At 45.0% G+C, this 22,411-nt stretch overlaps 2 protein-coding genes and 1 gene segment (V, D, J or C); 2 read left to right on the top strand and 1 right to left on the bottom strand.

Annotated features, from left to right (window-relative positions):
• Positions 1-10,163, top strand: part of LOC309516865 (T cell receptor alpha chain MC.7.G5-like) — a 140,060-nt gene extending 129,897 nt beyond the window's left edge. The window contains exons 4-7 of the C gene segment in view: positions 5,463-5,738; positions 6,908-6,955; positions 7,645-7,752; positions 9,810-10,163.
• Positions 10,164-18,585: 8,422 nt separating this feature from the next.
• DAD1 (defender against cell death 1) lies at positions 18,586-22,060 on the bottom strand. The gene is made up of 3 exons (XM_082195877.1): positions 21,711-22,060; positions 19,603-19,749; positions 18,586-18,758 (listed from the first exon to the last, which is right to left on the bottom strand). The coding sequence occupies exons 1-2, from the start codon at positions 21,952-21,954 to the stop codon at positions 19,619-19,621; spliced, it is 375 nt and encodes a 124-aa protein (XP_082052003.1). The 5' UTR covers positions 21,955-22,060; the 3' UTR covers positions 18,586-18,758; positions 19,603-19,618.
• The window catches only part of ABHD4 (abhydrolase domain containing 4, N-acyl phospholipase B), a 26,892-nt gene continuing 26,172 nt past the window's right edge, over positions 21,692-22,411 (top strand). The window contains exon 1 of the mRNA XM_082195825.1: positions 21,692-21,831. The gene's annotated coding sequence lies outside the window, so the exon portion shown is untranslated. The remainder of the gene's footprint in view (positions 21,832-22,411) is intronic.

The raw sequence follows: 22,411 nt of genomic DNA, 5'->3' as shown, positions 1-22,411 counted from the left end.
CAACTTGACTGATACATGTCAAATCTCACAGAGCCCCCATTTTGTAGAGACGTGTCTTACAGTGTTAACAATGTTGGTTGGTCTCAAATATTTGGAAGTGGGACCAAACTTCTTGTTATACCGGGTAAGTTAGCATTTCTGCCTATACTGGCATCATGGGAAACTTGGGTGTTTATTTTATGTACTTTTGTGGGGAATTTCTTGATTTGTTCTATAAAGCTCAGTCCTCTTTTTAAGGAGCCAGTATTTACTGTGAGTGTAACCTGGCTAGATATAACCTCTCTGAGACTAATAAGGAGTGGATAGCATAATGTCCTTCTTGTCACTGTAGTTGACCACTGTTGGGAGGAAGAATGCTAGCAGACCATTTCTGCCATATAAGATTGCAATGCTTATGCTCCTGTGTTATTTACCACAACTACCATCATCAACACCACTCAATTCTCACATTAGGAAACTATTCAAATGGTGGTCACAGACAGCAGAAATTCACGTCTTTGCATTTATTTAAAGACATGTATTTATAAGAGGACCGGCGACCTATGCAGGTAATACAATTATATTTGGGAGAGAGACAAGATTGTCAGTGGGACATGGTGAGCAAATAACATTATTTGCTTATTTTGGCCAAGATCCCAAAGGCTATTCTATGCACTCCCAAAGGCTTTGGGTTCACCCTTTTGGATTTCCGTTTTCTCTTATTCATCTTAGAACAGTAGGCCTTATCACAAAGAAGTTGTGAAACTGTTCTGAAAAGTAGTTTTTGTTGGGTGGGAAGTAAGGAGTGTGGATGAAAACAAGCAAAAAACCCCATATCCAAACCACTCATTGGTCTGTTCTTTGGATCTCAGACTATTGATGCTTTTTTAGACTGCTTAGAGCATCAGGTAGTATAAAATTAAACCAGGTTAGTCTGACACAAGGAGACATGTACTGATCCATCCAACCATGTATTCTGCAGATTTGTTGATTTTTACTTTACCCAGGAGTCTCAAACCTCTTGTAGATCAAAATATTTACAAGACACTCAAAAGTGGACCTTTCATTCTGAAATATTACTTTTTTTAAGTGGGAAAGTCCCCACATGGTTCTAATAGCATGCCATCCAACAGGCTGAACCATGGCACACGTCAGCTTCCACTGAACCACCATTTTGTATAGACGTGTCTCACAGTGATAATACTGCTGGATTTAAATTCACATTGGGAGGTGGGACCAGACTTGTAGTTACCCCTGGTAAGTTGACACTTCTGTTTGTGCTGGTTTTGAGGGAACATGGAGAATGGTGTAAAAATGTCTGTTATTTTTCTCCCCACCCTCCATGCACACAATTTTAATGCATTCTATAGTTCTGCCATCTCTTGGGTGGAAAGTTGTGATGTCATTTTCCAACCACACAGACTCCAAAATGTTTTCTAAGCATTGGTCAGGTCCATTCATTCTGGTCCAGTCTACCATCTATTTATTAGAATCTTCAGCTACCCCAAAGCTCTGATTGGCTTGCAGCGAGTAAACTCTAATGTCCCCTTACTACTGGATTTGGTACCTCTTAGTTCCTTTGAACACTTAGTATAGTTAGCACTGTATGGGTTTTGTCTACCACCTTGAGAGAGCATTCACACACTCATGCAGAAGGCGGCTCTTGATGGCTACTAGCCACAATGGCTATATTCTGCCTCCACAACTGGAAGCACCTGCTGGAAAATACCATTTTCTGGAAACTACAGGAGGTTGGAGCTTGGATCTTCCTGCTTGTGGGTTTCCCACAGGTATCTAATTGGCTAAGAGGAAGTTGAACAAGATGGGTCACTGAACTGATCCAACGGGCTCTTATGTTTTTTAGACTCTCTCAAAATGCTTCAAACGTTCAGAGAAGCCCACCAAAATCCATAGGCAGCTCAAAGATAAGCAAACAGGATTAATTTAAAACACTGCATATGTATATATCTATTTATGGAGCATTGGCAGTAGATTACGATAACTGCGTTAATAATAAATGGCGATAATTGATGGTGATGAATGACAACAGCAACATTGATGATGATCACATTGGTGGTGTCGACTGAGATTCAAAGAGCTAATGTAGCTACCCCAAGCCGTTGTCAGCAATGTACCTTGCCCACCTGCCCTATTGATCCACAGAGAGATTGGGCGCATATGCAGCCCAACAGAGTTTCACCCAACACAGTTCAGCCAACTCATATTCGGACTGTTCCAGCCACCCATTGAGCCAAACCCTGGGGGGCAGGACAGGGAAAGAAGAACATGGGTTACTGTATTTACAATGCTGTCAGAGTACACACATTGAAACGAATGAGCAAGACTAACTTAGATCCATTAATTTCAGTTTACCTATTTTGACAATAACTTAGTTGGATACATCCTTATGCTCTTATGACTTCACCCCTAAACATAAAGGTGGGAGGGGTTGGAGGTCCGTGTTAGTCTCTGAAAATGTTTAAATGAAGCGAGGTACCAGACTTTGTACGATGAAAGACAAGCTGTGAAGCTTTGTGTACTCGGCAAATATGATGTCCAACACCGAACAGTGATTCTGGATATTGACTACTGTTTTGTAGAATTCTTTGTCAGTGTGGTGGGAGGATATAGAATTGCTTCAAAAACTGAAAATAAAAGTTGATTTTCAGTTTATGAAGCAATTCTATATCCTTCTTGCTGAATACACAAAGCTTCACAGCTTGTCTGTCATCGTACAAAGTCTGGTACCTCGCTTCATTTAAAGATTTTCAGAGACTTTGAGACTAAAGATTTCATTTTGTACTGTTATGGTTTGAAGGAATTCTATAAAGATTGTCTGTTGCGTATGTACATGGTCATCGTGTTGCCTAGACGTTGCTGAAATCCTGGAAAGGTGTAGCAAGGTAGCATCAGCCTTACTGAGCTAGCTGGGCCATTGGCCTACCTTGGTTGGAGGTGGCTTCCTGTGCTCCCATGATGTTCCCCATTATGTCATGATGTGTTTTTGTCGTACCCTAACCCACTGGGTGACTTATGGAGGAACTGCTAACAAATTGTTGTTTGGAGGTGGGACTCAACTGAGTGTTAAACCAAGTAAGTCAAATATTGGAAACATTCAAATGGGGATGGAGCCGTGGCTCAGTGGTAGAGCATCCGCCTTGCATGCAGAACATCCCTGGTTCAAACCCCTTCATCTCTAGGTAGGGTTGGGAAAGACTCTGGCCTGGAATCCTGGATAACCTGTTGCCAGTCAGTGCAGACAATACTGAGCTTGATGGACCAAAGATCTGACTCAGACTTGTCCAGGAAAATACCTTTTTAAACATCTATTTACACCAATAAATATTAGATAAAAACAGGTCAGTTAAAACAGAAACATATTTTGGTTTATATAACATCACAGTGAAATAATCTATTGTGTACAGTATGTACATTACAGAATGTACAGTAATTGTTGTTAAAGCTTTTCTAGAATATCCTGAATCTAGGAATCTGCTGCCCTAAATGGAAATTATTGTCTTGATCCCAAACACCTTTTGTGGAACTTCCATTCATTTCAGTAGGAGTTATTTTCATATAAAGTTTTTGGGATTAGGTTGCAAATTTAATGTTAGCGTGCTGAATTGATTTTAGAATGAATTGATTTTAGAATTTATTTCAATTAATTGATTGTGATTTTATGTGCTTGGGATGTGTTACATTTACTGTTGTTAGCTGCTCTGAGCCCCGCTTCGTCTGGGGAGGGCAGGATATAAATAAAAGGTAGCTTTCTGCGAGTGTGTCAGGGTGTCAGCGGCGTAGCGTGAGTTGTCAGCACCCGGGGCAACGCAAGTAATTTGAGCCCCCTAACCCGGGGCAAGGCACGTAATTTGCGCCCCCCCTACCCCTAACCTGCGAGTTGCCGCTGGTGCTGCTGCCCAAACGACGCCGCTTGCCTGGAGGAGGAGGGGGGCAGAGAGGCGAGGAAAATGCAACGGCCCAGCAGCTGCAGCAGCACCGGCAGAGGCTGCAGGAACCACAATGATGGGATGTCTGGGTGTAGAGCGGTATATAAATTCAATAAATAAATAAAATGGCTTATGCAAAAATTCCAACTATGCCCCAGCGTCCTCATGGAATTCTGAACCTTGCCTGTTCAGTACCATCCAATTCACCATTACGCATATTTTAAGCTTTATTGTAGTTATTGGTGGGATTAGTCGTTGCTCGTCAGCTGCTGACCCTGGAGTTGCTCTATAGCAGGGTTGGGGAACCTGTGGATATGCCTTCATCTACTCACTGAGCTGTAGAGAAGAGCTGTGGGTTGCTTCTCAGGTTGTGCCGTCATCCTCATAGCGAAACAACAGCCCACAGCGAGGTGTGAACTTTGTGGGCGCTTCTGGGAAATGGTTTCTGAGAGCTGGAGGAGTGTGCTCTCGGTTACACCAAGCGAGAGCTCGGTGGAGCAGACAGGGTCCTTCAGCGCAAACTTTTTGCCAGTTGCTCACTGCAGAACAATGCAAAACAAGCATCTGCTCACTTGGGGTTGTAGCTAATGGTAATTCTACTCAGAGCAAGCTGTTGCAACATACATTCCAACATATGCTTGTTGAGAAGAATGGCTAACACTGAAGCATTAATTTCTCTGTTTACTCTGGACTTGCATTCATTCCATACATTTATAGAGCTATGATACCATTATGCCTGCATTCCGAGACTGGTTGACTAGCTTTATGATTCATGATTCATCTTAAACAGTCATGGCTTCCCCCCACCCACCCAAAGGATTCTGGGAGCTGTAGTTTGCTGAAGGTGCTGAGAGGTCTTAGCAGACCCTCTATTCCCCTCACAGCTACAGTGAGTTGTTTAACAATCAGTCCATTTTTACAGGGAACGCTGGGTATTGTAGCTCTGCAAGGTGATCAGGGGATTCCTAGCAACTCTCTACACCTTTACCAAACTACAGCTCCCAGAATCCTTTGGGGGAAGCCATGACGGTTTAAAGTGGCATCACTATAAGTGCATGGTGTGAAAGTGGCCTAAGACTTAGTTGGATACAAACCTTTCTTCAGTCCGCTTATTCCAGGGATAAATGGAATCTCTCCAGAATCTCCAGCTCCCATAAGCCCACCACAGCCAGCATGGCCAATGATCAGGGATGATGGGAGTCGGAGTATGGCAATATCTGGAGGGGCAGAGATTCTCTGCTACTGATTTATTCTGATATTTTCTTTGAAGATTATTGTTGAGTGGTGCATTTTTATATTGTTTTCCATGAGTTTTCATTCTGAGATGCCTTGAATGCCTTTTTCTTAAAGAAGGAGATAGAAGGAGGGGAGATCATATGTAATCAGAGTCAGATTTTTGTGGAATGGATGGATAATTTAATCCTGCCTCTCACCCACCCCTCTGCCCATTATTAGTATGGCATTGACTTTCACGGCATATGTCAATTTCAGCTGCAGTTTCTAACTTCTGGTTATCCTTTGCTTCCCCCCATTCAGAGCTTGAGCCATCTGAGCCTTCCGTCTACAAACTACAGTCATCCAAGGAAGGAGACAGAGACATTTCTGCCTGCCTTATCACCGACTTTTTCCCCGCACCCATCAAAGTGGGGGCTGATGGAATTGATGAACACAAGGTCAACGGCTCAGTCGTCGTAGTGAAAGAAAATGGCAAGGATACACCCAGCTACGGCGAAGTGATCTGGGGCAAAGACAAAGACACTGATGGTTGTTATGCTGAGCAAAAGAACAATAGATTTCCATCGGAGACAGCAGGTAAAAAGCAGACTGTGTAAATGTTTGCAAGCCAATTGGATGATGATCTGAAAAGCTATATATTCTGCCTGGTCTTCAAAAAGTCTCAAGGCAGCTTACCATCCAAAACGCTAAAAAGCAATGAGGAGACAATAGTGCCCACTGAAGCCACAGCCGTTGGTGTCTGTGCTAAGCCCCCATAACCACAACCCAAAATAGCCATCAAAACAAAGGTCACATAAAGAAACATTATTTAAAGCACATTATTTCAACCCAGAATAATTCTGCAGTTTCTCAAGCGTGCTGGATACTGTAGCTCAGTGAGGGGTGATCTGCAGTGTCCCAGGATTATTTTTGGGGAAAGAATTGATTGATTATTTGTGCTTTAACTGTCCACAAAGGCGAACAGGCCAAAACTGAACAGTGGTGTGAAAGCATTTTTAGAAAAGGTAGTTTTCTTCTTAAAGGTACCCCTGCCCATACGGGCCAGTCGTGTCCGACTCTAGGGTTGTGCACACATCTCACTTAAGAGGCTGGGGGCCAGCGCTGTCCGGAGACACTTCCGGGTCATGTGGCTAGCGTGATGAAGCTGCTCTGGCAAGCCTGCACCAGCGCAGCACACGGAAACGCCGTTTACCTTCCCACTAGGAAGCGGTACCTATTTATCTACTTGTCCTTTAGGGGTGCTTTCGAACTGCTAGGTGGGCAGGAGCTGGGACCGCAGACGGGAGCTCACCCCTCCGCAGGGTTTCGAACTGCTGACCATGCGATCGGCAAGCCCTAGGCGCTGAGGATTTACCCACAGCGCCACCCGCGTTCCAGTTTTCTTCTTACTAACCACCTAAAACAATTCAGTGAGGAGACACCACACCTGGCAAGTTGTGGTGTACAGGTTGGAAGCTGCAATAGCTTCGTCACCAGCCTTGCTTCCTGAGGTCAAGGGATCAGGAAATTCAATCCCATCCTTTTACCTCATATTTTGCTATATGCATGTTTCATGCCTGCATTGATGCTGCTTAATGCTTTCCTTGCAACATCTTTCTCTCCTTTCTTTCTCCAATCCCCCCCTTTCCTTGTAATTTTAAAACTTCACTAAAAATTATTTGATAAAGGAAAGAGAATCAATGAAAACTGAAAATGTAATAATCCTTTATCACCATCATTAATTGTCATTCCCATCATTGTTACAGAGGCTGCAACCACCTGCTCAGAAAAGACAACAGGCGGTTTTGAGACAGGTACGTATGTGCAAAAAGGGATGTGCAACTTGACTGGGAACCGAATGAAAATCAAATCATAATCTTGCCCCCGTGAGCAAGTAGGGTTGACAACCAGCCATTCTGCCTTAGCTGTCTGTAGATTAGTTGCCAGAATTTGACTAAAGCAGACCCAGTGAGAATATTGGGAGGGGGGGTGTATTCTGCAACATGCCATTGGTGTAATAATAGCGCACTCTGGCCTAAAAAGAAAAGTAGGTTTGTTGCTTAAGAAGGTAAGAAGAGGCCGTTGGATCAGGCCAATGGCCCAGTATCCTTTTCGCCTAGTGACTGAACAGTTGCCTGTGGGAAGCCAGCAAACAGGATTTGATCACAGGAGCAGTCTCCCCTCCTGTAGTCTCTAGCAAGCGTTATTCAGAAGCATTTCTGCCTCCAACTGTGGCAACAGGGTGTCGCCATTGTGGCTAGGAGCCCTCTCCGCTGTGCATCTGGGCACGTCAATCCACTTTAATTGGGCCAACCTAAATATGCCAGTTTGTGATTGAATCCCTCCCACAAAAATGGCGAGAGTCCAGAAGAGACCTCGTTGCTTTAAAAACAACAACACTCGTCGTCCAAACTGTCCATGACAGTAGCTTGCAAACGGACGCCTGTTCTTTCGTGACATTTATTCTCTCTTTCTCTCTTCCCCCATCCTTCGTTTTAATCAGACGAGAGGCTGAATCTCCTCTCCCTCACCGTGCTAGGACTGCGAGTCGTTTTCCTCAAGTGCGTTGCCTTCAACCTGCTGTTCACCTTCCACGCTTGGTCTAGCTGAGGTAAGCAAGGAACAGACTCACTTAAGAGTCCTGGCTGGAGCTGATGGGAGCTGTGGTCCAAAATGTATCTGGTCAGCGAAGGTTGTCTTTGGAGCTCTGGCTTTTTCCCTAATATGGTCTCCGTATCTCACGGTGATTCACAGTTCACCATCAGTTGGGCTGTTGCCCCAGAGCAGGGGTCTGCAACCTTTAAGACAAAAAGAGCCACTTGGACCCGTTTCCAAAGGGGAAAAAAAGCTGGGAACCGCAAAACTCGTCATTATAAAAATAACTTTTTTCTCACTTTTTTATTATTTCTTTGTTTGACCCCTCAGAATTACTCCTCCTCAGAGAAATAAACGTTAAATTAACAAGTTACCTTTTTTGTGTGTGTATTCTTCACTCCCCTTCAAAACAGTGACCAGCGTACATGCCCACTTTCAATGCAATGACCAGCATACATGCCCCTTACAATGTAGCAGGCGGGCGGGAAGGTGACGTCGGGACGGTGCGCGACTAACACACGCACCGCCCCCATGCGACGTCACAGCCAGTACAGCGCCCGTCACAGTGGGGAGTGTCGGGTGCACAATGCGCCTCCTCCCCTCGCTAGTATCCACCCCGGAGCCACGGCAAAGGTGTAAAAGAGCCACATGCGGCTCCGGAGCCGCGGGTTGCAGACCCCTGCCCCAGAGGAACCATCATCGCTCCTTATCCTTGTGCTCTGGTACAGGAGTGAGGAACCTTTTTGGCCTGGAAGGTGTGGCAGTTCTTAATCTCCCCACCTTCCCAGAAGGCCCCACCACCACCTGACATCATGATGACGTCAGCGCCATGCCAAAGTTGACCTGCTGGAGAGGAGTGGTCAACCAGGAACATGCAGGCTTGAACTTTCCATTCACCAGCTGATGAGCAGAGGTTCCAATCCTGCTCTTTGCCGAGGTTTTGTTATGCCAGAGCATTCCCTACTGGGAACACACTGGGGAAGCTGAGCAAGGCAGGACTGAGCCCCTCCCCCCATCACCTAATGCCATCAGCTGATTGACAGGTGGGCGTGGTTTGGGGAAAGTGGTGTCGCAGGGCAAACTGGCTGGTTGACCTGCAGACTGGAGGTCCTCTCCAACTCTGTTCTGATGAATGGGTACCAAGGTGTTAGCACGGAGGTACTTGGGGTTTGATTTTACATCCTCTTGGACTGAAGAACTGGATTAGTTATGGAAGCTTAATTTATAGAATTCATTGCCTGAGATGGGGAGATAGACAAATCCACAAAGGCTAAGAATTATCCTGAGGCTTTCAGTCCATGAAGGCCAAATGGGACCTTCAACCTGAGACCAGTAGGCTCATGGATCCTGGATGGAGAGGGCTGACCTGTTCATGGGCTTCACAAAGACATTTGGCTGGGCAATGTTGCTTGCCGGGTGGGGGGATGCTGGATTAAACAGACCCTCTAGATGTGGGACTACAGCTCCCATCATCCCTGACCATTGCCCATGATGGCTGGGATTGGTGGGAGTTGGATGAATGAGTTAAGGTGTACATTTATAGCATGGCATTTCTGTGCTCTCTGGCACTCATCACAGTGTTCCATTGTACCAGAAGCGGTTTAGTCATGCTGGCCACATGATCTGGAAATCTGTCTGTGGACAAATGCTGGCTCTGAAAAACGAGATGCCCAATAGTCACCTTTGACTGGACTTAACCGGTCCTTTACCTTTTACCTTATCTATTTAGCAGGTGCAGGGAACCTGTGACCCTCCAGATGTTGCTGGACTACAACTCCCATCATCCTTGGCCATTGGGGTTGCTACACAGGACTGATGGGAATTGTAGTCTCATCAAGATCTGAAGGACCACAGGTTCTCCATCCTTGTCTGCTTCTGCGGGGCTCTGTTATTATGCAATTGCAAAAGTATCTAGGGGACCAGATTGTCTTCCTCACTCCCTGTAACAAAAGCCATAAACCCTGTAGCTGAATGTATGTTTTCCTGTCTTTGATGCTTGCATCTTTCTGCAACTGCCTATGCAATGGCTTCCGATCTAGATAATAACCAGGATTTCTCAATCTCTTCTTCCAGTTCAGAAATGGCAGAAACATGGGGAACATATCTGGTACATTGTGGAAGAACAGAGACATGTACAAAGTCATCTCCAGTACATGAGGAACATCTACAACTGCTTGGAAAGAACCATTCTCTTGCACTCCTTTCAGCTAGGGGTGCCGCCAGCTTTTATTCTGACAGGGGAAAAGCTTCAACTTCTGGATTTCTGCTTTTTTTGTACAGCCGCTTAATGCTCATGAGCTCTGGGAGAGAGATAAAGTCGACAAACCAACATCCTGCTTCATTGTATCGCACTATCTTGTGAATATAATCGACACAAAGCATCCTGTATTGTTACAGAATATTAAAAGTGTATATGTTTAAATCCTCTATGCATGTTTGGTGCTTTATGAATATGTGGTGGTTTTTCTCCACCCCCGCCCACTGGTCCACAAAAATGAAATGGTAGAATAATAGAATTGTAGAGTTAGGAGGGATCAAGTCCAACACAAGAATCTCAACTGAAGCATCCATGGCAGATGGCCATCTAACTTCTACTTTCAAACCTCCAATGAAGAAGAGCCCAGCACTTTCTGAGGGAGTCTGTTCTACTGTCGAACAACTCTTGCTGTCAGAAAGTTCTTGCTGCTACATGATAGACAAATAAGAAATTCAGAAGTGACAGTAACATAGACGTGAAATGCGTTGTTCTGAATTCTTATTCAGAAGTAGCTTCTAAGGAGAGTTCACATTTGTAGTCAAGAGGGAGAAATGAGAGAGACCGGAAGGGTCAGAGGTTAACACGATGCTAAAATATATCATACAATTACAATAGTACCTCGGGTTACAGACACTTCAGGTTACAGATGATTCAGATTCAGACACTTCAGGTTACAGACTCCGCTAACGAAATAGTACCTCGGGTTAAGAACTTTGCTTCAGAATGAGAACTAAAATCACGCACTGGCGGTGCGATGACTGCAGGAGGCCTCATTAGCTAAAGTGGTACCTCAGGTTAAGAACAGTTTTAGGTTAAGAACGGACCTCCAGAACGAATTAAGTTCTTAACCCAAGGTACCACTGTATCCCTCAACTCAGTCTGCAACATCCTGTTTGCCCTCCTCGGGAACTGGATCTCATATTTTGCTAGTTATTTCTTGAACCCCCCCCCTCCCCCAAGTTAGCAATGGGCCCTTATACAAATAGTATAAGGACACAAAAAGCTTAACATCCAGATTGCATTTTCATATCTTCGAGGCATAATGAGATGGAGTGTGGGAACTCTAGGAAAGGGGGAGAAAAAGTTATTTGCTTGTTACTTAATTACTGAAATGAGAGCTGTTGAGGCCTCATATGTCTGCAAGTCAAATACTCTAATCTTGAAACCCATCTTCCAATCATAGGTAGGCAGGTGAGCGAAGTTACTATGAAGTTAGGGGAAGGCACTCTGCACATGCCCAGGGGTACTTCCTTTTGCCAGGTTGCAGTTTTGGCATGAAGAGCAGGACTCGTCCTTGAGTATGCTTCCTCCAAACCAGAGTGCTGTAGTGAGATGGAAAGAGCCCATCAATAGCAATTAGACATGATTGCTCAGTTCTGCCTCCGCAGTCAGAGGCAGAAATTCTTCTCAATACCAGTTGCTGGAAACCACAGGTGGTGAGAATGATCTTCTGCTCAGGTCCTGCATATAGGTTTCATATAGGTATCTAGTTGGCCATGTTGAGAATGGGAAGCTGGTCTTGATGGGCCATTGACCTGATCGCCTTCCCAATCCCTTTTTTTTTTACATATATTTTTTATTAACTTTTCTGTTTTACCATTTAAAATATTCATTTAAGCATCCTTAAAATATCAGTGACTTCCCTTCTTCTCCTTCCATGGTTCATTTTACATATCATAGATCCCTGCATATTTTACAAAAATGAAACCATTCAGTATTCCATTATTACATCCATCAAAACTTATTTACACCGTTGAATTTATCTTACTGCTGCCAATGTTTTCAAGTGTACACAATTTCCCCCCATATATTCAATAAATGTTTTCCAATCTTCTCTAAACATATGTTCTTGTTCTCTGCAAGCTGCGCATATTCTGTCAACTTAAGTTACCGTTCATCTTTAGTTGGGACCTCGCTCGTTTTCCATTTTTGGGCTAACAAAATACAGGCTGCAGTACTGGCATACATAAATAACCCCCCCTTTTTTTTTTTGACAACTGGGAATATCCATCTGAATTATCCCCAACAAAAAGGACTCTGGTTTTTTTGGAAAAGTACTTTTAAACTTTTTTTCCAGTTCATTATGGATAATTTCCGAATATTCTTTTACCCTTTTACAAGTCCACCACATGTGAAAGAACGTTCCCTCAACCTCATTGCATGTCCAGCACTTATCTGATTCAGTCGTATACATCTTAGCAAGCCTAGTTGGAGTTAAATACCATCTGTAAAACATTTTCAAAGAATAACATGCTGTAAACTTCAAATCATTTTTCCAAAGTTTTTCCCAGAGGTTAAAATAGCCTTCTCAGTCCTTTATCTGCATACAATGCAGTACATATTTTTCTTTAGTGAGAGTTATTGGAATTGAAACGTGACTGGGCATTAAGTCAGGTTTTCAGCCCTAAGCCCACATCAAAATGACATGTGTACACTCTTTCACACAAATGCTTGCACATGCGTAGAGATAGCTTGTACCTGTGTGTGTTCAGTGTAACATGTGAAAGGACCTTGGATCTCATGCTCTTAAGGTTACTACTGAAGGGTGGATTTCAGTTGAACACTAGGAAACACTTCTTAACAATTAGAGGAGTTTGGAAATGAAATCAAGTTTTTTCAGGCTACATTCCTTTGATGGGAAATCGTCCATGGGTCACATGGCAGTGATGGGCAGGGCCAGAGACAAAAATGGGTGGAGCAATGGATACGAATTTCAGTCACCTTGCATTTAAAGCACATGCCCAAAGAAATGTAGGAACTAAAATGTGTTGAATGGGCTGGGAACGGTATACCTGCGAGGGGTACAGGATTCTTTGGGGGAACCAATGCACTTTGTTTTCCATCCAGACAGCAAGAAGCATTCTTGCAGTTCTATCACACATCCCAGCCTGACAAGAGACACCCAAGGAGGGTTATGGAGCAGGGCTGGTGAAGGAGAATAGCTTTGGGTGAGTCCTGAGGGCCAGATAGACAGACCTGGAGGTCCACATTTGGCCTTTCGGCCTGAGCTGTTCCACCCTGGCCTGCAACTCTGTGATTCCGTATCTGATTAGTTACCATCACAACTGTCCAATGCACATCAGCAGAGGAGTGAAAATCCAGGTGTCTTCTGGGTTCGGTGTCTGCAGAAGATGTACAAAGGTTAGAGCCTGCTGAATCAGGTGAATGGCCCATCAAGTCCAGCAACCAGTTCCCACTGTGGCTTGTGGGAAACTGGCAAGCTTGACCTGGGCAGGAGAGCCTTTTCTCCTCCTATGATTTACAGCAACTGGTATTACTCTCTCTGTGGTGGCAGAGCAAAACCATCACGGCTGGTAGCCATGTAAGATCCCTATTTGTCTCAGATAATATTTTACTGATTTATTTTTTTAAATAGCACCACCATCCATCCCATCAGCAAAGTGCTCTCTCCCGCATAGATGAATAATGATCAGATTCAGCAGGGGTCGGGGTCCACACTCTTAGTGGAGGGGATTTTGGCCAGAGCTGCTTGGCATGGCAAGACCAAGAGAAGACAGCAAAACTCTCTCTTGCCCAACTGTTAAAAGGCAGAACTACAATAATTATTAATAACAATTGTATTATTCGTGCCCCAGCCACTCTAGAATCTGTTCCACTGCTTATCTTAAAGTTGGCACTCCTATCCTAAGTCCCAGAGCTGTTGTGCAATGAATGGGACTTGGGTCACATCCACACCAAACATTTATCTGTCATTTATTACATTTATATCTCCTCCTGAGAGCTCACGGAGGCTCATAGACTTCTCCCCATTTTACTCTGCCAACAACTCTGTGAGGAAGGTTAGGCTGAGAGAGTGTCTGCCTGGTCCAGTAGGCTTCACAACCGAGAGAGGATTTGAACCCGGGTCTCCCAGGTCTTACTCCAGCACTCTAAGCACCACAGCACACTGGCTCTTTAAAGCACTATTATACCACTTTAACAGCCATGGCTTCACTCAAGGCAACCTGGGAACTGTAGTTTGTTAGGGAGTCATGTAACAAGTCCCAGCACCCTTATTTCCTTCACAGAGCTACAATTCCCATTTCTCCAGGAAAGGGGATTGTTAAAGCACTCTGGAGATTTTGATTCTGTGAAGGGAACAGGGGTCTCCTAACAATTCTCAGCACCCCTAACAAACTACACTTCCCGGGATGCAGTGGGGGAAGCCATGATTGATAAAGAAGTGTTTTAAATGTATGGTGCAGATACCCTTAACTCATAGTCACATGTTCTACACAAGGAATCATCCACAAATAAAATGAACTATGACTGCAAGAAGATCAAACCTATCCATTCTTAGGGAAATCAGCCCTGAGTGCTCACTGGAAGGACAGATCGTGAAGCTGAGGCTCTAATACTTTGGCCACCTCATGAGAAGAAAAGACTCCCTGGAAAAGACCCTGATGTTGGGAAAGATGGAGGGCACAAGGAGAAGGGGACGACAGAGGATGAGATGGTGGAAGTTACCAGCATGAGTTTGACCAAACTGCGGGAGGCAGTGGAAGACAGAAGTGCCTGGCGTGCTCTGGTCCATGGGGTCACGAAGAGTTGGACACGACTAAAAGACTAAACAACAACAAAGCAGATATGGACTTATTGTGGGGGCGACTGCAGTTAGCACTGGTGTGCAAGACCGAGAATAACTTGTGCACAGCCAACCCGGGGGGGGGGGGAGGGAAGACTTTGATGTTCAGCCAGCCTAGGTCAAAGACCCACTTTCTTTTAGAAACTTGACCTCGTGAGCTTATTTTTAGCCTCAGCCAAACAGGTGCCTTCAACCCCTAACCCAGTGACCCTATTTAAGTTTTAATTCTCAAAAATAACTTCTCCCCGCCACCCCCAAGCTAGGTACGGTGGCAACAAGGCAGCAGGAAGTGGAAACTATGTCAACCCCCTAAATGGGTCAAAGCCAACCAGCTCACTTCCATGACGTCAGAAGCGTGTGGGTTTTTCTGGGTCAGCGTTTGAAGCTCACCCCACAGGAACCGCTTCCTCTTGAAAACAAGGGTTGTTTTCCAGATAGGTGGGGAGCTTCAAAGAGACGGCACGTGGCAGGGCTCGAGCAGGCAGCCAGGGAGGCGGAGAAAACGTTAGACCGCAAGCGCAGGGTGCAAGGTGCTGCGTGGAGTCAAGATGGAGGCTGCATGTGCAAAGGGTGGGGGTTGAGAAGCAGAGAATAGCTAAGTATATCACCACTCAAGGAGTCTGCAAGGTCTAAGAATAACTTTGTGGCTGCTTTAGTTGTGGGCAGGTTGGAAATGAAATCTGGGGCAACTGAAGACCTCCAACACCCTCTTTGAACGGGAGTCTGCCAGAGTCAAATCTGAATACTTTTATTTATTAATACACCTATATATTACCTATCATGCCTCCACTTCAAGGCAACACACATTAACGCATGGATAGGCAAACTAAGGCCCGGGGGCCAGATCCAGCCCAATCGCCTTCTCAATCTGGCCCACGGACGGTCCGGGAATCAGCATGTTTTTACATGAGTAGAATGTGTCCTTTTATTTAAAATGCCTCTCTGGGTTATTTGTGGAGCCTGCCTTGTGTTTTCACAGGAACAGAATGTGTGCTTTTATTTAAAATGCATCTCTGGGTTATTTGTGGGACATAGGAATTTGTTTCCCCCCCAAAATATATATATATATATATATAGTCTGCCCCCCCCAAGGTCTGATGGACAGTGGACCAGCCCCCTGCTGAAAAAGTTTGCTGAGTCCTATGATTAATAGGCAAGATGCAAAAATGAAATCAAAGCTAAACAGACCAGCTGGTAGAAATACTTTTTTCGTCACTCCCAGGTCTATCAACTTGGACAGCTTTAAGAGGACTGGACAGATATATGGAGAACCTAGCAATGGCTACCAGCCACGATGGCTATATTCTGAGGGTCTGGTGCAGTATAGCTTCTGAATACGTTGCTGTAAAGAGCAGAAGGGTACATCTTGTGCTCAGGTCCTGCTTTCTAGATTCCCAGAAGCATCTGATTGGCCACTGAGAGAAGGGGATGCTAAACTAGATGGGACGTTGACCTGATCCAGGCTATTCCTAGGTTTATGTTCTTAATACTTAAAATGCAACAGCATCAAAAGCCAGCAAAGGACATGGTGAACAGGATCATCATTTTTTTTAAAGTATGCACTCAAATTATATCAGCTGGTGCATGCCAGACTGTAGGGGTTTGGGGAGGAGAGAGGGCCATTCCAGAGTGTGAGCATCAATACAGAAGACACTCTTTGTGGTGGTTGCTAGATGGACATCTGCAGGCTGTGGCACAAGGATGGTCTCTGATCTCTATGACAATCTATGCTGCCTCCCAGGTAACCTAGGCCCAAGCAGTTCAGGTCCTTGAAACCTAAATCTAGCCCAGTATCAAACAAGTTATCAGTGCAGGTTCTTTAGTGATGCTGTTAATAGTCACTCGGTTGCCTCTCTATCCATGTACCAAATATCCAGTTCTGTCCATGCAGTCACTAAAGCCCAAGTGAAATAGGTACAGATTTCCCAGCTACATATGGTGGGAAGTGTTATTTGGTAGACAGTGGAAAGATACAGAAGTGTTTATGAAACATGGGTTTTCCTTCCTGCAGTTCTGATATTGGTTAAGGCACCAACTATTGGCAACAGCTGTGTTCATCAAGATCAGACTGAGGTTCTATCTGTCCCCAGATTCTCTTTTCCAAGTGGTCAGCCAATGACCCCCCAGAAGCCCATTTCAGGGAAATAAAGCCAAAAGTGATCCCCTGCTATCTGCCCCCAGCTTTGAGAGTATTCAGAATTATGCTACCTCTGTACAGAAGATTCCACCTCTGTTGAGGAGTGGATAATGAAAAGCTATTAGCAGACCTATCTATACTAGTTCATCTAGATACTGCTGGGAGACATCTACACCAGTAACCATTTATAGATGGGATATAAGAGTTTGTACCCTATTTTGCATAGTATCTACTGGTCCTGGGACTGGTAAGGCACTATGTAGGCCCATCAAGCCATACTCACTAGTTACTAAGAATCCCATTGAACCCAACAGCTATTGAGATTTCAGTCATAATTGCTTACATTTTTGAGCATGCTGAATTTATGTATCACTTCCCACAACACCAAGTCCCAATTGCAGCTTTTGGGGACTTCTGGTCAAGATGGTGAAAAGCTGCAATTAAGATGGCTAGTGGCCTGTCTTGAGCAACAGACTGATATTTTTTTTATATTCCTCCACACATACACACACTTACCAGAGAGGGAGAACCCACATCTAAACATCATTGGTTTCCTTTACAAGTATACATCACTGAGCACACAACTCCAAACTGTAAACTGGCCCAAACCAGTCAACTAAGTCAAGGGAGGAAGTCATATGACAAAGTTGTACAAATTTAGCATATAAATGGGAAATAAGAGCCAAAAGCTTGGGTCAGTTGGGATGGGTGAATTCTAATATGCCGTCCTCTGCATGCGTATCCAAGGTGTCATGTTCCTATGGAGACTGTAGCAAGTAGTCTGCTGGGTGTTTTGTGAATTCTGAATTACTGATCTCAATACAGTTGTGCAAATACCCATTTACTCTAGTCTTGGAAGGTAGGTTTTTCAAGGTTTCTGGATCCAGATTTCAACAAACATGGGCAAGCGAAAAGCTATGGGCATTGGTGGAATTGTGCTGTCTTGAACTGTGGGAGATTTGTTCTGTTTCCTACAGATCTCAATATACTTTAAGGCAATGCTTTTTTCTTTAAAAAATGTTTGGGGGTACTCTCATTTTGACTCAAGAAAATCACCATTTTATAGTTCAAATCAGGAAAAATAAATGCATTAAATGGACAAAAGGACAAAGATTCACAAAATGTTTAGGGGTATGCGTATCCCTGCATGCCCCCCAGAAAAAAGCACAGCTTTAAGGACGTCTTCTAAATCTACCCTCCCAGTTGACATGAGGTTTGAAGATGCACTTCACAGAATCATACACTAGATGGCAGCAAAAGATAGTGAAAGAGAAAAAATATTGCAGGAACTGTTGAGTAAGAAGTTCCTAATCATCTGGGCCCATGCTGGATTTGAGGATTTGGCTCTGTATTATCTCTCTCTCTCTCTCTCTCTCTCTCTCTCCTGCCAGACAAACCTTTCCATTCCAATCATCCTAGTTATAAGGAATCATTATCTTGTTACTTCAGTTTAGAAGAGTTTAGGTGATGCCCTGTACGCAGCTGGTGTGAAGCAGCACCTCAGGAACACGTTCGCACTAAATCATAGTTTGGTTTAAGCTGTGGTTTAATGTGTCATGCAAACTATGCCACGCACTGCCACAGTGCAATTTTTGTTTAAATCAGTAGGGCTCAAATGACAGAAACGGATTCCTGGATTAAAGTAATACTTAGCCTGCTAAGGTTAGGTAACACAGAAGTTTTGGGATAGGCTATTTATTTGTTATTCCCAGGACAGATCACAAGGAGTGATCTCCAAAAGAACAATACTCCAATAGGTTCTGCAAGATGCCCTTCATGGGTTTAAAGACACAGCAGAAGGATCTCACCCCAAAGCTCATCAAGGCTGGCCCTCTTCTCCACTTATCACCGAGAGTTAAGATACATGAAATGTAAGAAAAGAGGTTTATTGAAAATCATAGAAAGTGAAGGCAATGGCCATATGTTTCAGGGAACATTCCCATCCCTACTGCCACCAGGGAACTTATTCAGAGTCTGTGATGTGTGGTGTGATGCCTGTTCAGTGGAATGCTGGGTTTTCAGCAAACAAGACAAATCCAGGACCTACAAGAAGGAAAGAAAAAAGTGAAGAGCTTTTAATGTGGAGATTGCAAGAAATTGAGGGCTTATATTGTATACCAACACACCGTGTTGCAATTGGAACACACATACAAGTCAAATACTAACAGTCTCAACGTCAAACTGGAATTTTAAATGATTGGTAGGCACTAAACTCAGCCACATGCTAATCTTCTCTTTGGTAAAAAGCCCACCCCATGCTCAGACCCATAATGACTTATCGCCTTTTCAGTCAGTGCACAGGAATAGGGTTTTACAATCAAGAGTATAAAACTAAAGTTATGCCTGAAGTCCACACTGTATACACAAGTATTTATTTATAGGTAACACAAATACTGTGTGTGTGTGTACCTTCACAAATATGGAATTCTAACATTGGTTCAGTGTGAAAGGCTTTACTCTGAGAACCCCATCAAGCTGTGACTTCACTGACTCAAGAAAAATTCAAGACAATATTCTAGGGGATTCTCTAAGATGTTCACAAGCTGAAAAGACACAGAAGGAGAGGATCTCACCCCAGGCCCCACTAAAGCAGACCCTCTTCTCCACCCATCATTGAGACTCTCTGACCTTATTTGTATAATGAGGTTCAGCTGTAAGAAGTCATGATAGGAATAAAAACTATACCAAAGTAGTAGAGAATACTCAGGGCACTTCTAAGCATTTTTTCTAGCCTACACTAGGACACAATTTCTAAGTGCTAAGTCTTGAATCTTACCTGGGAAATCTACCACATAAATAAGAGCTGAATGTAAGGATGGCATCAGCCAATACTTTGACTACGAAGTCTTCCCTTCTAAAATCATATACCCCGACCAGGTATACATACCTCCAAGTCTTCAGTATCAGCCCACAAAGTTGATGACTACAAGATGCAGGATAGTGCTGGCAAAGAGGAAGTCAGCAAAGGCTCGCTCTGGTGAGATCCCCTGAAATTCTCCTTTGTTCTGTGGGTTGATCTGGATCCTCAAACAAACTTGAGAGGGACAGAGAAGAAAATCCAAACTGTAATGGATTACCGGAAGAAAATGCAGCACATCACACTAAAGAGCGGAGCAAGTTTTAAAGAATTACCATAACCTCATACTCCAATTTAAGAACTACAAAGTGAGTCTGTGGATCCTTGCCACCAGTTATCTATTCTGGCAAGAACCTTTGCCCTTTTGAGTTTATAAAATAAAGCTCCCAGAACTGCTTTTATAGTAGGAACAGTCATCACACATCACTCCCCTCCACCCTCTGGGCTCCAACATGTTTTCTAGGCAGGCAGGCAGGACCTGTACTTTGTAAAGCACATCAGTGCTCTGAGGTCCAGGTATTGCATTTTTGGATATCTAAGATGGCAGCTTCCTCCTGCACAATGCCGACGCTTCCATCACCGGTCAGAAATACATCCAGGGAAGGCAAGTGATGGGCAGTAGCATTCACACCATGTGCCCAGCACCCACTCTGCAGCAAGGCCAGGTAGGTGCCTTGGTGGGCATGGGAATGAACCATTCTGGGTCCACTGGCACGTGTGCTGACCCCCAACGTTAGTCCTGGGGCTGAGTCACAACCATGACCATGGGGTAAGAGGCTCCAAATAGGGCGGCTCACTGGTCTGGATGAGACGCTTAACAGGAGGGATGGGAACTACCTCTCTTTCAAATCAGAACCAGTGAAGGCGGTGAAGGTCCTGTGTGAGTGTCTGGAGGCGGTTGGAGAGAATGGATGGCGGCTAACAGATTGAGGTTGAATCCTGACAAGACATAAGTACTGTTTTGGGGAGACAGGTGCGTGTGGAGGACTCCCTGGTTCTGAATGGGGTAACTGTGTCCCTGAAGGACCAGGTGTGCAGCCTGGGAGTCAGTTTGGACTCGCAGCTGTCCATGGAGGCACAGGTCAATTCTGTGTCCAGGGCAGCTGTTTACCAGCTCCATCTGGTATGCAGGCTGAGACCCTATCTGCCAGCAGACTGTCTCGCAGAGTGGTGCATGCTCTGGTTATCTCTCGCTTGGACTACTGCAATGCGCTCTACGTGGGAATACTTTTGAAGGTGACTCGGAAACTACAACTAATCCAGAATGCAGCAGCTAGACTGGTGACTGGGAGCGGCCGCCGAGACCATATAACACCGGTCTTGAAATATCTGCATTGGCTCCCAGTAAATTTCTGAGCACAATTCAAAGTGTTGATGTTGACCTTTAAAGCCCTAAATGGCCTTGGTCCTGTATACCTGAAGGAGCGTCTCCACTCCCATCATCCAGCCCGGACACTGAGGTCCAGCGCCGAGGGCCTTCTGGCAGTTCCCTCCCTTCAAGAAGTGAGGTTACAGGGAACCAGGCAGAGGGCCTTCTCGGTAGTGGTGCCCACCCTGTGGAATGCCCTCCCACCAAATGTCAAAGATAACAACTACCAGACTTTTAGAAGACATCTGAAGGCAGCCCTGTTTAGGGAAGCTTTTAATGTTTGATGCATTACTATATTTTAATATTTTGTTGGAAGCTGCCCAGAGTGGCTTATTATTCTTATTACTACTCCTGCAGATGCTAAAGCAACTGCTTATATTGGCAGGGGCTGATGGGAGTTGTAGTCCTGCTTGAAGGAAGACCCAGAGGAGAGCATAGGTGGGAGTCACTAGCATAGCCCCCACTCCCCTCCCACGCACACTCCGCAGTTGCCATGGCAATTGCCATAACCCCGCCCTGTTCCTTGTCTCCATTAGCTGAACAGCGCCGTTCCCACGACGACGCAGAACCTTCGCGCCCCCCCCATCCCGAGGCTAAGTTGCTACGTCACCATATGGAACCCCCGCGACGTTGCCATGTAAACATCCCCCCCCTCACGTAAAGACCGTTGGTAGGCTGACCCGGCGACCGTTGCACACGTCCCCCCTCACTTAAATTTAAAAAGCAACGGCTACGCGTTCGAAGCTGCCAAGTCAAGGAGCGTCCTCACCGCCCAAGATGAAGCTCCCCACGGCGGAGATGAACCCCGACAGGAAGGAGTTGAAAGGGAAGGTGCCGACGCCGAGGCAGTAGCCGAACTGCAGCGCTCCCGTGAGCATGACGTAGAGCAGGTAGGCGTCCAGCACCTTCAGGCGGCTCGGCGTTCCGCTGCTGTACTCGGCTAGGAAGCGCCGCACTACCGAGCCCACCGAGCTCGCTCCGGCCCCGGACGACCCAGAAGCTGCGCCTGACATAGCGACGGAGAGGGTTTCGCACAACTTGAATGAAAGAAAAAATAAAAATGAGGTGGCCGGAAGCGGGTAAACGCTTCCCGTGTCAGTATGGGGCAAGGCGCATGCGCAGAGACGGTATAGTTCCTACTACGCATGCGTGTTGTGCATTTCGGTTGCCGAAAGGGCAATTCTAGAATGGGCTGGTTCGTGCGCATGCGTCGTGCATGAGGGGCGGCAAGAGGGCAGCGCAGGCGCACAATCGGATTGGAAACTATCACGGACCTTTTCCTGGTAGGGGCTGTCTATTGCGCATGTGTAGTACACTCATCCTTACACATAAGCTTTTGGTTCAAGGGAGAAGTTAAAAGAAAACATGTCTTAAATTTTAAAAAATGAAAAGAGCAAAACTAGCAGCAGTAGTATGCTGTTAAGGGTCTATTAATTTGCGCTGCAGGCATCCGATTTAAGGAGAGAATTC

This window comes from Podarcis vaucheri (assembly GCF_965113315.1).
Source record: "Podarcis vaucheri genome assembly, chromosome: 13".
In the NCBI taxonomy this organism is placed as follows: Eukaryota; Metazoa; Chordata; class Lepidosauria; order Squamata; family Lacertidae; genus Podarcis; species Podarcis vaucheri.
The sequence above is the reverse complement of the archived record's forward strand: the minus strand, read 5'-3'. Positions and strand labels throughout refer to the sequence as shown.

What these genes read in the sequence shown, in the direction of transcription:
- DAD1 (XM_082195877.1), bottom strand. Translation starts at nt 21,954, where the DNA reads ATGTCAGGCGCAGCTTCTGGGTCGTCCGGGGCCGGAGCGAGCTCGGTG. An exon ending in GGGGAGCTTCATCTTGGGCG is followed by an intron (nt 19,750 to 21,710) that starts GTGAGGACGCTC and finishes GTCCCTCTCAAG; the next exon opens with TTTGTTTGAGGATCCAGATC.